This window comes from Fusarium tjaetaba (genome assembly GCF_013396195.1).
Source record: "Fusarium tjaetaba strain NRRL 66243 chromosome Unknown NRRL66243_c0000145, whole genome shotgun sequence".
Lineage (NCBI taxonomy): Eukaryota > Fungi > Ascomycota > Sordariomycetes > Hypocreales > Nectriaceae > Fusarium > Fusarium tjaetaba.
Genome location: NW_023501341.1, coordinates 86,284 through 101,192, shown reverse-complemented (window position 1 = coordinate 101,192; position 14,909 = coordinate 86,284). Strand labels below are relative to the sequence as shown.

The following is a 14,909-nucleotide window of genomic DNA, read 5'->3' as shown; positions in this document are numbered from 1 at the left end:
AGGCGTAGCTAAGGTAGGTATGTTTCAACAAGGTTGTCATCTAGGGCTTGGGATTCGACAAAGGCTATCACCCTCCAGTAACAGTCGGCCCCATTCTCCAAGAACCGCACTCTTCTATTAATCCGTTTTAATGGTTCCCCCGTTTTTGTAGGATCGTAGCGGAGTTCATATCAGACAGAACCCATGGGAGCCGCCCTGAGTGCTATTCAAGCATCCAGATGTGTATCAAGGGAGCTACCACGCTCGATACATAGTTTTGAGATCTGTCAGCTCATTATTTGCCGGTCATCGTCCAGCATCCTTGTCGCTCTTGTGAAATCCCAACCACTCGCCTAGCATGCCTCCCGGCTTCGGTAGTGGGCATTCCCTCCTTGCTCTATCTTGTGCGTTCTCTGCCTCGTCGCTCGCCACATCGTTAAACTGAACAATCCCATCTTCGACTTTGGGATTGGTATCCTTCCTCTTCCATCTCATTCGTCGGCCATTCTCGTCAACCATAACATCTCCATCGGCGAAGCGGGCCCGTGGTACAGGGCAAGGAAGCAAATGCGGAATCGTGACGACTAGAAAGCATGCGGCGACTGTCGTTGCGAAGAGCGACGATGTCATTCGCGATTTTGGGTGAAGCAGTGGTGGCATGACCCTGGTTAGGTCTGGAGGTCGTTTGGTGCAGTGTGGACTCTAAAGGTCTCAATTGGTCGTCAGCGGGTGTCTCAATGGGTTCTAGATGCCATTGAACTCACATGACAGCTGTAGCATCGTCCTCCAGACAAGCATTGACCAAGCCAACGTTGCCGACAATATCGAGCGATTTGTGGTGGTGATCCAGAATTCGTAAAGGCTCACCCAAACCTGAGATATGATGTGACTCTCATTGGCTACCGGCGGAAGGGGATTGTTTCGGCCTCGGCTCTATGTAAGCCCGACCTATAGCTGTTCAATTGGTGGGGCAGTTGTGTGTCTCCACCTCGAAGAGCGTCACTCAACACCGCGAATCGCGAAATCTCCAAATCCCCAACTACAACCAACACACGAGCCCAGCTTTCAAGTCATCCCCGTGATCAGCTCAAATCCCGTCGCATCGCATAGCATTACATCGCATGACAACTCCTGGATGCACACGATATGTTATGATCATTTTCTTCGATAAGGCATAGAATTAAAGATCAGCGGCGCGCGCATCCCCACGTGCCATCCCACCAACTCTACCCTTTCACGATGAGCGACCTCGACAAGTGAGGCTGAATGCCCAATCGCCGGTCTTCGGATTCTTGAACTAATAACTCATTCTCAGGGCCATTGCGCAGCTGCGCGCATGTCGACCAATTCCGGAAGCGCAAGTCCGCGAGCTCTGTCATAAAGCTCGGGAACTTTTAATAGAAGAGGGCAACGTCGTCACTGTAACGGCACCAGTAACGGTATGCCTCATGTCCTAATGAAGGCTCAGCAATCTCTGATTCTGTTATTAGATATGTGGTGATATTCATGGCCAGTTCCACGATTTGATGGAGCTCTTTCGAGTTGGAGGCGATGTTCCAGATACAAATTACCTGTTTATGGGTAAGACCAGCCTTAATCACACCCAACCAACTTTCACATCTCTAATCAAAACTCCTAGGCGACTTCGTCGATCGCGGCTTCTATTCACTAGAATCTTTCCTCCTTTTACTCTGCCTAAAAGTTCGATACCCCGATAGAATGACACTAATCCGCGGCAACCACGAATCTCGTCAAATCACCACAGTCTACGGTTTTTACGATGAGTGTATAAGAAAGTACGGCAGCGCTAATGTTTGGCGTTACTGTTGTGACATCTTTGATTACCTGGCGCTTGGTGCGATCGTATTGGGCGCCTCCAACACCATGTCGCCTGGGGTAGAACCTGTCGATGACGAAACCGAGATCGAGGTATGCGACCAGAACGGCTCTATAATGAGCCGCTTTCCCAGACGTCGGCCAGACGATAGCTCGCAAGACCAGATCCAAAGCCCAGGCGGAACAGCAATGGATAAGACAGGCCCCCCAGGATCCGGCGCTTCAGGGTCAAGCGGTGGCTCAGTGGGAAATCCAGCCGGAGCAGTGCTTTGTGTTCATGGTGGTTTGAGTCCATTGGTCGATACAGTTGACAAGATTCGCTTGATTGACCGCAAACAAGAAGTCCCTCATGAAGGAGCCATGTGCGATCTACTCTGGTCCGACCCCGATGAGATCGACGGCTGGGGTCTTTCCCCACGAGGTGCAGGCTTCCTCTTTGGAGCTGATATCGTCAAGGTGTTCAACCATCGGAACGACCTGAGTCTCATTGCCCGCGCGCATCAGCTTGTCATGGAGGGATTCAAGGAAATGTTCGACGCTTCTATCGTCACTGTGTGGTCTGCTCCGAACTATTGCTACCGCTGTGGAAATGTTGCTGCGGTCCTGGAACTCTCCGAAGACGAATCTGGCACAGGTCTCTTCGCCCGTAGCAATGGTGATGTTGGCAGAAGCGATGGTGGTACTGGAGTCATGATGGAGGGCGGTATGCCTCCTCGGAGCGGTCCTGCCCGGCGATACAGGGTTTTCCAAGCTGCACCCCAAGATTCGCGAGGAATGCCTGCCAAGAAGCCAGTTGCGGATTACTTCTTGTGATCATCTTATCTTGCCATTGTCTATTATTTTCACATCTAGCAGCCACAAATGTGGCTTTGTATCACGGAATTAACTTGGGTTCGGGGTTATGGGCAGGGTAAGGAGTACGATAATTTTCAAATTCATTATATACCACCTGAGTCAAAGGGTATCGTCATGTTGCGCCTCTCAAATGCTTGATATCCACGCAATGCAGTTCGATCATTTCCAGGCTACTTTCCAGCGCTTCTAAACCCATGCAACCCAGCCACTTATACTATCAACATACCTCCTGGTCCCTGGCTTGGATGAAGCCCCGCACAGTTGTCAAACCTCTCAAGCAATTCTAACCAATTTTGCAAAGTGTCGAAGCTTTCAATGGACCCCCAGCTTGCGGATGCGGGGTTCTTGTAGGCCTCGATCTGAAACATGAGTGCCTTTTCGGGTTCGTTTTTCCTTCCTATAGGTGTTAAGAGGTATGGCATCTTTTTGAAGGCATCACGCAGTATGACTTGGTCTTCGAGAGACAGTCTTCCACGATGTCTGCAAATGTCAGAGACAAGGGTAAGGACAGCGGCGGCAGCATTGACCTCATCGATGCTGAAGGCCCATTTTGTGGTCAAATCCTGTGACACAACGGGTTCAGGGAATTCCGAAGCCGTTGTTGTTTCTGAAGTCGTCTTCGAATTGAAGCCATCAGGAACCTGGTCGAAGTTGTAGGCATCCTTCTGACAGAGGTCAGCGGATTCTCTCACCTCATCCGACGTATTTTCCGGCGCCCTACCACATCTAGACAACATTTCTTCTTCACCGCCACCAAGAAGTCTCGGCCTCAGCATTGAAGGTGTTTCGCTACAGGTCGAAGACACTCGCGTCCTTTTCTCTCCCTCTTCCTTGTTCCATAAACTATGGCGCTTGAGTCTTTTGCGTCCGACACGAGTCCGAAAGATTGAAAAGAGTTCGAACCAATCTGAGAATCTTGAGGAGGTTTTCTCACCTGCGCCAAACGAACCGTAATGCCCGTTTTCCGCTGAGACTTCCTGGTGCTTCCTCTTCTTCGCTTGCTGACCCATGTTGGATGTAGCTTGCTTTGATCTTTCTTTAATACTTGGTGATCTGCCTTGACAGTGGATAAGCCTGAGATTGGAACCGATAATTTGATGTGCGGTATGCCCTCAACTCGACAAGTCAACGGGATGCTGAGTCTTCTATCACTTGGGTGTCCATCAGGAGCTGTGTATCTGTTCCCAAGTGAAGGGTTTGGGATGTTTGCAAATGCTTTGCATCCGGATCGGCGAGAGGTTTTATAGGTGTGAGGCGACATATGTTCCGCACAGCGCAAAGTGTTGAGGATGCCATCAGTAGATTGTTCAACTGCTTGTTCGTCAAGAGGCGATGCAGATAGGATCTGGTCAAGCTCTTCCCACTTTGTTCCTAGTGGTTTTTCCAGATTGGCAGAGAGCAGTGCCATAGATGTTTAATTTTCAACTTGTGACGTCGTGAACGGTATCAAAGATGCGAATGCTGAAGTGAATGATCGTATAACGGTCGGTTCGAGAGAGTACTTGATTAATATTCGATATGAGAAATAGCATGTGTTGGTATCTCCTATTCTTAACGCCCTATCAGCAATCGTTCTTTGAAGACTGATGAAAGACCCATTGTTCCTTTGGGTTCGTTGTTCGTTTGTCGCTGTCGACGTTCGACTTCTGCTTTATGTTACAAGAATTCTGCAAGACATTCCAACAATATAATCTTTGTCTGTAGAGGACAAAGCTACAGGAACATCAACGAATGTCGACCTCAGCCTTGTCGCTGGGTTTCATTGCTCATTCATCCATAGGTTTCTCCCAGGTTTCGTTTCATTATCCAGTTCGCCATGGCAGGACATCCGATGGAACACCACCCACATACCAAGCTTGGATGTGTTTCGAGAAGACGAGCGACCGATAGGACACCCATATCGATCCAATATGTGGGGAAATGCACATCGCCGCCAAAACGCCAGGTCAAGTCTATCGATAGGTCGAAGGAGCTTATGCCTAGCGATTGTATCAAGTCCTCTTGAACTTCACGCAAATTGCATCAGCACGAAGCTACTTGTCGGTACCTGTTCGATGTGGATGGCAGAGGATTTTGAGGCCACCGGGCGCAGCGAAGTCCATTGGGTCGGACGAAAGCTCTCTGCTGGTTGGCCATCCAGTCAACACGGTCCTGAAGGGCCACCATCTTGTCCTACAGGGTTATGAAAAGAAGTCATGGGAATGCTATAACCCATCGTTGACGAGACATCTCCAGGCATGGGTGCCACAGAGTAGCTGTGTCGCCGGGGATCATCCATCAAAGATCCAGGGGTAGCGATAGCGTGGTAGCTTTCGGTCCGTGAAACTTGAGGATCATGGAACATTTGAGAGGTGTAGTGCTGGGGATGCATTGACGAAGTTATCGACTGCCTCGGTACTGGTGTAGGGACGTTGGAGGGAAGTGGTCGGGTGTATGCTGAAGGTGGCTGGATAGCTTGGCCAGATTCCCACATAGAAGAACTGCTCGTAGATCCACTCGCGATAGATGGTTCACGGCTTTCCTGCGGAGGGAGGCCGTAAGATACCCCAGTATCGAGAGCTGTAGGTCTCCGGGGCGCTATAACCTGCTGAAGGGATTGGACACTATCGCTGTGAGTATTGGGGGGGAAGTGCGATATTGCTGCCGGATCGTTCTGCGACGACGCTGTACCCGAGTTCAAGTAACTACTAATGTAGTCATCGCTGATCCCATGTCGGTTGAGAAGACCACGAAGTTGTCTATTCTCCTCTGCAACCCTCCGCGCAGCATGTTGCACCTCTGAGGACGCCTCGACCCCCTGCAACTCATACACTCGGAGTCGTTGCTCGAGCTCTTGGAGATACTCTCTTCTTCGGGCCCGGGATCTCCTCTGATTATCTCTAATCCGGGCAAGGTTTGCTTTTTGCTATAGACAAGGACATGCCAACATTAGGAACATGGATCGAGGAGGAATGGATATGGACAGAGGAACGGGCCACGTACTGCCGGCGTTGACATTTAGTCGTTTTATAACTTAACGGGACAGGCGTTGTCAGTATGCGACAGGAGTTCGGCATCTAGGCCAGATCGCGAATCTCGTAACAAGCTCTTTGCGACGGCGCCGTGGTGTTGGTCTACCAACACTGATGAAGATCAACGAAAGGCACAAAGGATAATGGGCAAGAGCTCAAGTTGTATGAAGCTGGAGTGGTCCTGATGAAAAACAACCCAGGTCTAATAGATGACGCTTTCCCTTTTATTGAAAGGATGGATGGGGCACCAGCGGTGACATATACCAGGGTATTTATGAAGACTTAAGACGATAAGCTCACGAGAGGGCCCGCCACATGGGAAGGTCAGCCACAGCGGCAAGTGTTTCTTTAGGAGACGGCGAAAGGAAAGAAAGAGGTATTGGGGGCTTCTATACTACAGTCTGGAGGAAGTATCAGATACATGTGCCTCTAGAGATCCAGGGCCCGGAGAACCCCATCAACGGACGGGGCAGCCCTATTGGGACGAAGACCACTGGGCCGGCGCGGGACAACGAGACCAGTCGATGCAAGTGGCAGCCGGTTATGCTGGGAATATGCTGCAGGGCTGCGCTACAAGCAACAGTCATAAGCTAGCTGCAACCCTGGTGCATTGCAATCTGCAAAAGACAAAGAGCCGGTCAACTCGGTAGCAAGAGATCCATGAACCGGGCGAGCGAGCAGCGCGCCACCAACTCGATATGTGGAAAATGCTAACAAGCCACACTTTGAGCGCTGACACCGCGACTTTCGAACTGCTCCTCTCGACATGCCCCGTCCAATATCTTGTTGCCATTCTCGAAAGGCGAGTGAAGTTGAGATCACATTGCGTAGGTCGGTCATGTACAGTAGTCTAGGGGGGTGTAGAGGAAACTCAAGATAGGTGTCTCACTAGCAAGCCGTATACATACACATACTCCATACAGGCGGGCCCGACAGAATATGAGACTTGGGGACGTGAGAAACTGTATCGAAAGCCATGAAACCACCATCTAGCAGCTGTGCCAAGAAGCAATTGATTGAACGGGAAGTATTGCCGTACAGCAAAGAGGTGTCTGGGGACTGGCAATGCCTCCAGGGATCCTGTCCTTCGAAGGTAGTGGCTGAGAAGATTTTGAGTTCACGGAAAGCGGAGTTGTAGCTGAAATGACGGAGGCCTGGACGGCAGAGGGGCCAGGACCCAAAACCGATGTTAGTGATTTGGTGAATGGGTATCATGCTTGGTTGGGCATAAACCCGACGACGACGACATGATTCGGTGATTGCGAGGGCAGCGGCTCCGAGGGTATGGCTAATAAATGGCACATCACACCCACTTTCGAACCTCGCTGCAGAAAAAGACGGGCTGGCGTGAGCCGTTATTGCCCCCTTGTGGCGATAAGGTGGGTGTAAGTCAGACGGACAGGGTGCGCTGTACGGAGATCATTGCTGAGCCACGCGCTCATAAACACGCATCCTTGAAATTCAGTCGCTGAGAACATGAGGATATGAAAGTATCAAGCCCTCCCATCCCCTCCCATCCCAATCCCAGCATAGCGGAGGGCACAGAGTTACGTGTGAGCACAACACTGTTCCGGCGCCGGCGGCAGCGACAGCAGCAGCGGCGAAGGGGCGGTAGATTTGCATCCTCCGTATGTTTTGCGATCGTGTTTGCCTGTGATCGTGGAGGCTAACTAGCATCTTGAAAACACATAGTCTACTGACAGGCATCTCCTTTCGCCTACAACGTAGTGGGAAATCTCACAAGAGCCGTGGGAACCAAGACCCCTAGGGTGACACCATTCCCCGGCTACCATTAAGGCTAAGCTTTGTTGGAGGTGTTGCCAGGCGCCGTTCTTTTCTTTTTTCGAAATAGAACAAGCCCGTTCTGAGGAGAGTTAGGAGATCAGGATGTGAAGCCATGGATGCCGCTAGCGATGCACGGTCGCTCATGTCTAGGGAACCGAAAAAGGAACGACAAGGCCGGTCTCCAAATAAAACAAAAAACCCAGATCCATCAAACAAAATAAGAAGTACGTATCGTCTGGCCGTTTAAGGCGTCGTCTGGTGGCTCAACACTATCCCCGGTGCTGTTATGAGATCGCGGTTAGATTCCACGGCGCATGACTAGGACCACAACGGTCGAGAATGAGAAAATAATAGGCGGTGATGCAAATTCAAACAGAAACACTAAAACAGAGATGGCCCAACCACAGCTCGAGTTCCGTATTGCACAGTACAATACCTAACGCGGCGGGCGCAAATACAGAGAACGTAATAGCATTGTCGAAATGACCGGGATCAATCAAGGGAGACAGATCGCGAGCCTAGAACGAACCAAGCGGATCATGGTCATACTGTAATAGGCACGTCTATGCGATGTAACATGCTGGAACTTTTTTTTTTTTTTTAGCTGTCCCAGTTGATTCGTGTGAAAGGAGAAAGCATCTGAGCAGTCATTTGCTTGGGTGGAAGCAACAGCCAAGCTGGGTAAGTCCAGCAGGACAGGGACATTTGCGCAGGAGAACGCACTGCCCATCAATGGACAAGGTACCTGATGCTAGGTAACTTAGGTATGATTGAGTTGGCTGTGCCTTAATGACTAGACGATGTCGTGATATGACGCAGTGTGTTCTGTTCTGCACCCACCGCAATAAACTCGGACCTGGGGCTGGGCTGGGCTGGCGAAGATATCGTCATGTGCCTGCCATTCCCCAAAATTGGTAGAGCCCCCCCCCCTAAATCTCGATCTTCGCCAGGGAACAAGACCCCAAGGCTGATCCAAGGGTTTGGAACTCAACGTCGAGGATGTGGCTGAGGGGCCTAAGTCCAGACCCTGTCCCCACCTCGGCAAATGCCGACCGTTGAGGGTTAACAAAACTGGTCAATTTAACTGCAAGAACGTTTTGCTTGTCAACAGACCTTTATCCACTGTAGTCAAAATCGGAAACTCTGTCCAAGTATCAGATCAAATATATGTACTATGATAGATCCCTCGGCAAATACTCGGTTAGACAAGTTTCTACAAAGTAGACTGACTGTCTTTACAGCCATTGTTGGCCGACATAAATTCGGTTTGCCGAATACACATCCATGCCTCGGTAGTCATTTCATCGCCATCTTTAGAACTCGTATGATAATACACATTGGTCTCGCTTAATGCCCTTACGTCTAGCTATTCTATTCTCACCGTATATGATGTGTCACTTACAAGTTTCAATGGAGACTTCAGCAGGCCGTCCAACTTACAAGCATAAGTCCCAGCGCCGCGGTCGTGGTAGCGGGGGTACCGGGCATCAAACCCGGTTCCCAGACCGACTATGAGAAAAACTATTCAAGCTGCATCACGGTCACACCCATTGACAAGGGGAAAGAGGATACCCTTACCATCCTTGTATGATCCTCCGACGACCCGGCCGAGAATGCTGCAAGCACGGAATTGTATGGGTCAGAAACAAGAAACGTGAAAAGCATAGACTCGAAAACACGTAATCTTGGCGGCTTCAGTGGTGAATAGAGCTTTAGAAACGCGGAAATGGCTCATTCACTAATATCTTTGTAATCTTGTCTTGATTTCTGCAGTCCCGACCCGTTGTTGCCCGTCGCGGTCACGGAGCTGCCGTTGAGAGTGGGTCTGCCCTGCGCCCCTCTTCCCGCCGGAGATCCACTTCAACTACCTATTCGGACTCTCCTTCTTGTCCGCGCGCTGCCTTCAATTCTCCCTCATCTCTAAATTACTCAGCCCTCTATATCTCCCTGCGGCTCTTTGTTTAGTTTCCCTATTCTGCAAAACATCCGAAACGCCAACCTCGGATCACAAAACTGATAAGCAATTCACAACCATCAAAAACCAAGGCCGCCCCCAATCAGAGGTCGTCGAGTCAGTTCGGGCGGACACTAGGTGCGAAAACCCAGTACCGACTCAAGCTTATGCACCAGATCGACCACCATGAGGTCCCTAGACAGCTGAATTGTCGGCCCGTCCTTGCAAGTCCTCGGGAATTTTTTTCTCAACGCATGTGCATACGTAGCATCCACGTCACATTCGCGATTCAGGTGGTTATGGGGGAGAAATGTCGTTGTTCCATGGCAGCTTCGCCGATGATGCCCAAGATACAGGCAACCAGCATGTGGCAGCTTAGGTTGCTCAATACCGCTTCTTTCAGCCACTGTCTATCCCTGTCTATCCTTTACTTTCTGACTCGAGCAGGCTGAGGAAATTTCTATTGCTGCAGACTAAGTATCGTGTACTTTTGCGACTTCCGCGGATACTAGTTGCATCTCAAAGGCTATCTCACCCCTACCTACCGTCGATCGAGTCATGACTCCCTGCATCATGACACCCTACCAGCTTGTCAACCACGTGCTTAGTCGTTTGAGGTATACCTCATCTCGGAGCACTGTCTCAAACTCTTCTTGCATGTTCAGCATAATTGCCTTGTCAGCGGCCGCTTTGGTGTGGTCAAATCGCAGTCTGGCTGCTTTAAACTCTTCTGTGGCTTGATTGAATTTTTCTTTTGCTTGACTCAACAATGTTTCCTTGAGGCACTGCGCACAGAAATTCGGGATCCTGCCCTGGTCTGGTAGTGTCCTTGGTAGCAGATGAAGTCCTTCCCTAGTCAGGGGTCTCACTGGAACTCTATGCTCACACCCGGGATAGATGAGATCGACTCGGCAGAAGGGGCAAGTGCCCTGATACTCGAACCACCCTTCAAGGCACTGCAAGCAAGCAGCATGACCACATGGCATTAGACTAAACGTACTTTCGTCAGGCGGCTCTGCGTCTGATTTGATCTGACAGCTCGCCTGATGGCATATCTGACACTTGAGTCCTATTGGTTGGTCAATGAGGAATGTAACTTTGGGGAATGGAAAAAAGGACTCTTGGGGGTCGTATCGTCGAAGCGGTTGGAACCATGATGAAAAGCGCGGCAGAGTCTTCGTCGTCTCCAGTGGTCTAGAGCCCAATGTTCCATTTGTGTTCTGGCGTTGGGGATCCGGGGAAGTTTTACTGGCTCGGGTTCTCAGATACCTCTTTTGAGGCTGTCGTTGGCGATTGGGATACATCGATCATGGAATCTCGCGTGCGTCTTGTCGATTGTGTTGTCGCGTATTCAGTTATGCTACTGTCGCTGTTGTGTCACGCTGTTGGTAAATACCCAGCGCTTAGTAACTAAATAGCTATTCCAGGCATAAAGACAAACTCGGATAACAAAGTAGGTACACGGCACTGTTCAATTCATTGACGACTAGGAACATCCAATATTCCCATCACCTTGGGTATTCGGTAGTGTACAGTTGTGTTCTTCAACGTTCTAGCCCATTGTTTATTGAACATTACGCGGCACTCTACTGTATTGTTCTCTTTGTTCTTTATTGTAGTGAGTAATACGATGTTCTAGATTCCATTGATGACATGCATGCCCTAGGGATGAACCGCTAAAACGCTCAAAGACACCATAGCCTCCGTGGCCTTGTTCAGGTACGATAGCCGGTGACAGCAGCTAGCGTGTGGCTTGATCCCTTGGCCACTTTATCTGTATGATCTTTTGGATACTGAATCGAAAGTCGCATGTCGTTCGTGTTTCACGTGAGAATGTTGGCCCCAGTCTACGCAAGGTCGAGACCCAGACCATATATCTTAGCTGTTTGCGGATCACAATATTGATTCTTCTAGATGTGGTAGGAGACTCGTGAGGCACGCTGCCAAACGATGTTTCTTCATCCTTAGGGCCCTTGATTTGCCATTGCAGCTCAGCCTCAGGCCGTAAAGTATGTATGTGGGGATACTGGGGAAATTTGATGACATACCGCAATAGCTCATTCTTTCCCATTACTGAAATTCCTGCATCAAACCTGGCTATTTGCTGATATTAACCCCAATATCGTTTGCGTCCGTAGGGATGACACATGTGTCACTCAACATCACGATCATGTTTAGGGCTCAATTTACTTTGCAGATCATAACGTCGATCTAGCAGCCCGTTCATTATTACATTGGGCCAAAGTTAAAGATGCGGCTCAGCCCCATCATCAAATTCCCGGGATCTAGACTGGCGTCGATGGATCCGTCCCTTTGCGTAGTACGTACGACGTACCTCCGAGCTAGTCATTCTCGGCCGAGGACGCCGAGTCCCCGACCACTCGTTTCGGGTTTACGGCCAGGTTTGGCCATAGCTTCCGAAAATGCCCAGCGACCGGAGAGGGTTATTTCTTTGTCGGTCCGCTGAACACTCGGACCCGGAATAGCTGTGGAGTACGGTTCTCAGCACCGGTATTCCGTGACCCCGGAAGTGCTATCGGGAGATGGGGCACGAGCTGAGTCAGTCAGTACACCAACCTGGAATATGTATAGAGTACATTACACCGTTGCTTGGTGAAAACAAGCTTCATGATATGGGAAAACGTTTAAGCCATGCAATGACCAGAGTTCATGACATAGTGCGTGCCTGCATTGTCAACCAACTAATGCACATTCCATCGTTTCACTAACGGACGTTGAAAAGTTACCAGAGTCATGAGAAGGCTGCAAGGCCTGCCCTGCAGGGCACATGTAGTTGTATACTCACTTACCTGGAGGTCGCTCTTTGTTCTTCGTTCAACCTTGATGCTGCACAGAGGGAGGTTTGCATCCCACGTATGAGCGTACTACGTCGCAACCGACATGCGTAGAGCGGTGAATGGAACCCATGTTACCTTTCGAGATCAGCAACAAGGATAGATACACCGGCTCAGCCGTTTGCAGCATTCATCTCGTTCTAGCTGATGGTCTCAGCTGTGCTCCACAGCCTTGTTTAATGGCATGTGTCTCACATCTCGTCCGAGACTGAAGAAACATTCTCTTGATACCATTGAACAAGTCTTGTCTTATCTTGCAACAGAGTTCTAGAACCTGAACCCTTGTCAACTCAAAGGATCGGGCATGTCGTAAGTCAACTTGGACGAACATACAGATTTCCAGCTGTTAGTTGGAGCTCTAGGGTAGCCCGTTATCCTTGAGCTTCTGGTTGCTGGGGTTGCACAAGTAAACAGGGCTCTCGATGGAACAAATAGGTACCCGACCTCAACGCACCAACCAGTGAATCCTTCGTGATGGAGAGCCCCTGCATCGCCTTGATCTCCCCTTGGTCACACCGTGATCTTCGCTACTCTGTTGGGCAATCAGAATAGAGTATCAACTGACCCTTGTCAGAAGTAACACGGAAAAATTGCCCTGATATTAGGGGCTGCTGGGCAACAGGCGACTCTTGGCTTGACGGTGAATCTTTTTAACATGCTTGCTTGTAGCGGTCAACTTCTCATGAACCGATAAACTCCAACTTACCAACTTGCCAACCTGCCTTACTTATTGATCCTCACGGGCTTATACTCTTGCACCAACGCGTCACGTAGTTTCACAGCACCGCTCTACCACCCACTGATAATGCCTTCGCTCAAGACGTTGTTCGCCTCAGCCGTTTTGGCGTACTTGGCCAGCGCGAAGACTATTAAGATCACAGCTACCAGCGACGACAAGTTCGACCCCGAAGAGGTTGAGGCTGAGAAGGGTGATGTCCTTGAGTTCCATTTCGAGCCCAAGAACCACAGCGTCGTTGCTGGCGATTACCGATACCCTTGCTCTCCTCTCGACATGGGCACTGGCTTCTTTTCCGGGTTCGTTCCCACTGACAACGGATCTGCCGTAAGTTGCGACTCCTCAGGCCTCTTTGCGATTTCTAACACGTCTCTAGGACAAGATTTTCAAGGTCACCGTCAATGACACTGACCCTACGCCTTTCTACTCCTCCCAGGGCAAAGAATGCGCCTCGGGTATGGTTGGTATCATCAACGCCGACTCCAACAAGACTCTCTCCGACTATAAGAAGCGTGCATCGGAGCTAAGTTCTGGGGTCAACCCAGGCAAGAAGCCATTTGGTGGCGAGTTGGTGGACGCTGGTGACGCCGACTCAGATAGCGACAGCAGCTCCGGAAAGTCCAAGGATGGTGGCAACGACGATAATGCTGCTGGTGTTCTTGGTGCTCCTCTCACTGGTCTGGTCGCCATCATTGGTCTTGCAGTTATTATGGCCTAGGCGGAGTGTTGGGACAGATGCGACATGATATTCACGAAATCGTCTGGGAACTGTGTTTAAAACAGCGGGAGTAATTTGAAGCTATTATTTACTGTAATACCTGTGAGCCTGAATACCGACCGAAACTTGTGTCCACCAGACAAGGATTGAATGAATCGATCACTGGTTCAGAGTACTTATTGGACTGATGCACAACCTCGAACCCGGTTACCCGCCAGATTCCAAATGTCTAATCTTATAATGACAACCACATGCAGGTTTTGGAGGGCAACTTGCCGTTACTATCAAGTCACTTACCTTGGTCGGAGAACCATCTCCGGGTCGTGCTCAAGGAGTTTAGAACCATCTCGTAACATCTAAGGGTTCGGACCTCCGTAATAGGATTTATAATTGCTGATGCTTTGCCTTCGGAGTTGAATCGGCATCTTGCCTGAAGACCCCGAGAGTAGAGTAACCGGGCCGGTCTTTGAAGAAATAATTATGCTCGAATATAGCTTTTGGAAACAGTTGACAAAGAGTTCAAAACGAGAGATGTGAGTTTGGAGTGCTGGGAATACATCATGTGAAATAGTGAGCAGCTGGTTGAAATACGAGTCGAGCATCTAGGGTAGACTGCTGGAAGTCATCAAGTAACCTGTGAGTGATTGGCAAGCTGACACAGGAGTGCTTGATTGAAAGGACATCCGGGAATATCGGCAGCCTTCGGGTCACCAGTACCGGGGACCAATTCTAAACCCGGCCCACACAATCGTCACTCGCATACCGGATTCGCAACTCCCCTCCATGAGTAACTCTCTCATGTTACAAACTTATTTCTGTATACTCACCAACGAACGATCGCGAACGAAAACGCCTCAATTCTTGCGAAATACATGCGATCAATATGCGCGGCGCGCTGAGGTGTAGAGCCACTGCTCGCCATCCTCGGTTGTTACGACTATCGGCGGATGGCGGTAGATTTGCGAGGGCGCTTCGGACGAGCGCAACATCACAGGGCTTGAGGACGGGCTTATATTGCCGACAAACACAACAAGCCCTTACGGTTCAAGGCGCAAACTTATCGACGTCATGTTTTAACCGATCGCGGTCGATGGCAACAGTAGTCGATGCTGAACCTATACACGGCGGAGGTCCAATTCCAGAATATGACAGAAGGGTACAGGCAGGCATACTGCGAAAC

General features: G+C 49.9%; 4 protein-coding genes across 4 annotated transcripts; 2 read left to right on the top strand and 2 right to left on the bottom strand.

Annotated features, from left to right (window-relative positions):
- Nucleotides 1-1,218: 1,218 nt before the first annotated feature.
- FTJAE_7267 (phosphatase) lies at nucleotides 1,219-2,628 on the top strand (the record flags this gene model as incomplete). The annotated part of the gene is made up of 4 exons (XM_037353967.1): nucleotides 1,219-1,235; nucleotides 1,295-1,418; nucleotides 1,470-1,560; nucleotides 1,619-2,628. 4 exons carry the CDS (start codon nucleotides 1,219-1,221, stop codon nucleotides 2,626-2,628), a joined length of 1,242 nt encoding a protein of 413 aa, XP_037205674.1.
- A 251-nt stretch (nucleotides 2,629-2,879) lies between these two features.
- Nucleotides 2,880-3,680, bottom strand: FTJAE_7266 (uncharacterized protein; the record flags this gene model as incomplete). The annotated part of the gene is made up of 1 exon (XM_037353966.1): nucleotides 2,880-3,680. The coding sequence occupies one exon, from the start codon at nucleotides 3,678-3,680 to the stop codon at nucleotides 2,880-2,882; it is 801 nt and encodes a 266-aa protein (XP_037205673.1).
- A 1,130-nt stretch (nucleotides 3,681-4,810) lies between these two features.
- FTJAE_7265 (uncharacterized protein) lies at nucleotides 4,811-5,667 on the bottom strand (the record flags this gene model as incomplete). The annotated part of the gene is made up of 2 exons (XM_037353965.1): nucleotides 4,811-5,575; nucleotides 5,653-5,667. 2 exons carry the CDS (start codon nucleotides 5,665-5,667, stop codon nucleotides 4,811-4,813), a joined length of 780 nt encoding a protein of 259 aa, XP_037205672.1.
- A 7,413-nt stretch (nucleotides 5,668-13,080) lies between these two features.
- Nucleotides 13,081-13,729, top strand: FTJAE_7264 (uncharacterized protein; the record flags this gene model as incomplete). Its single annotated transcript, XM_037353964.1, has 2 exons — nucleotides 13,081-13,338; nucleotides 13,388-13,729. 2 exons carry the CDS (start codon nucleotides 13,081-13,083, stop codon nucleotides 13,727-13,729), a joined length of 600 nt encoding a protein of 199 aa, XP_037205671.1.
- Between the last annotated feature and the right edge of the window lie 1,180 nt (nucleotides 13,730-14,909).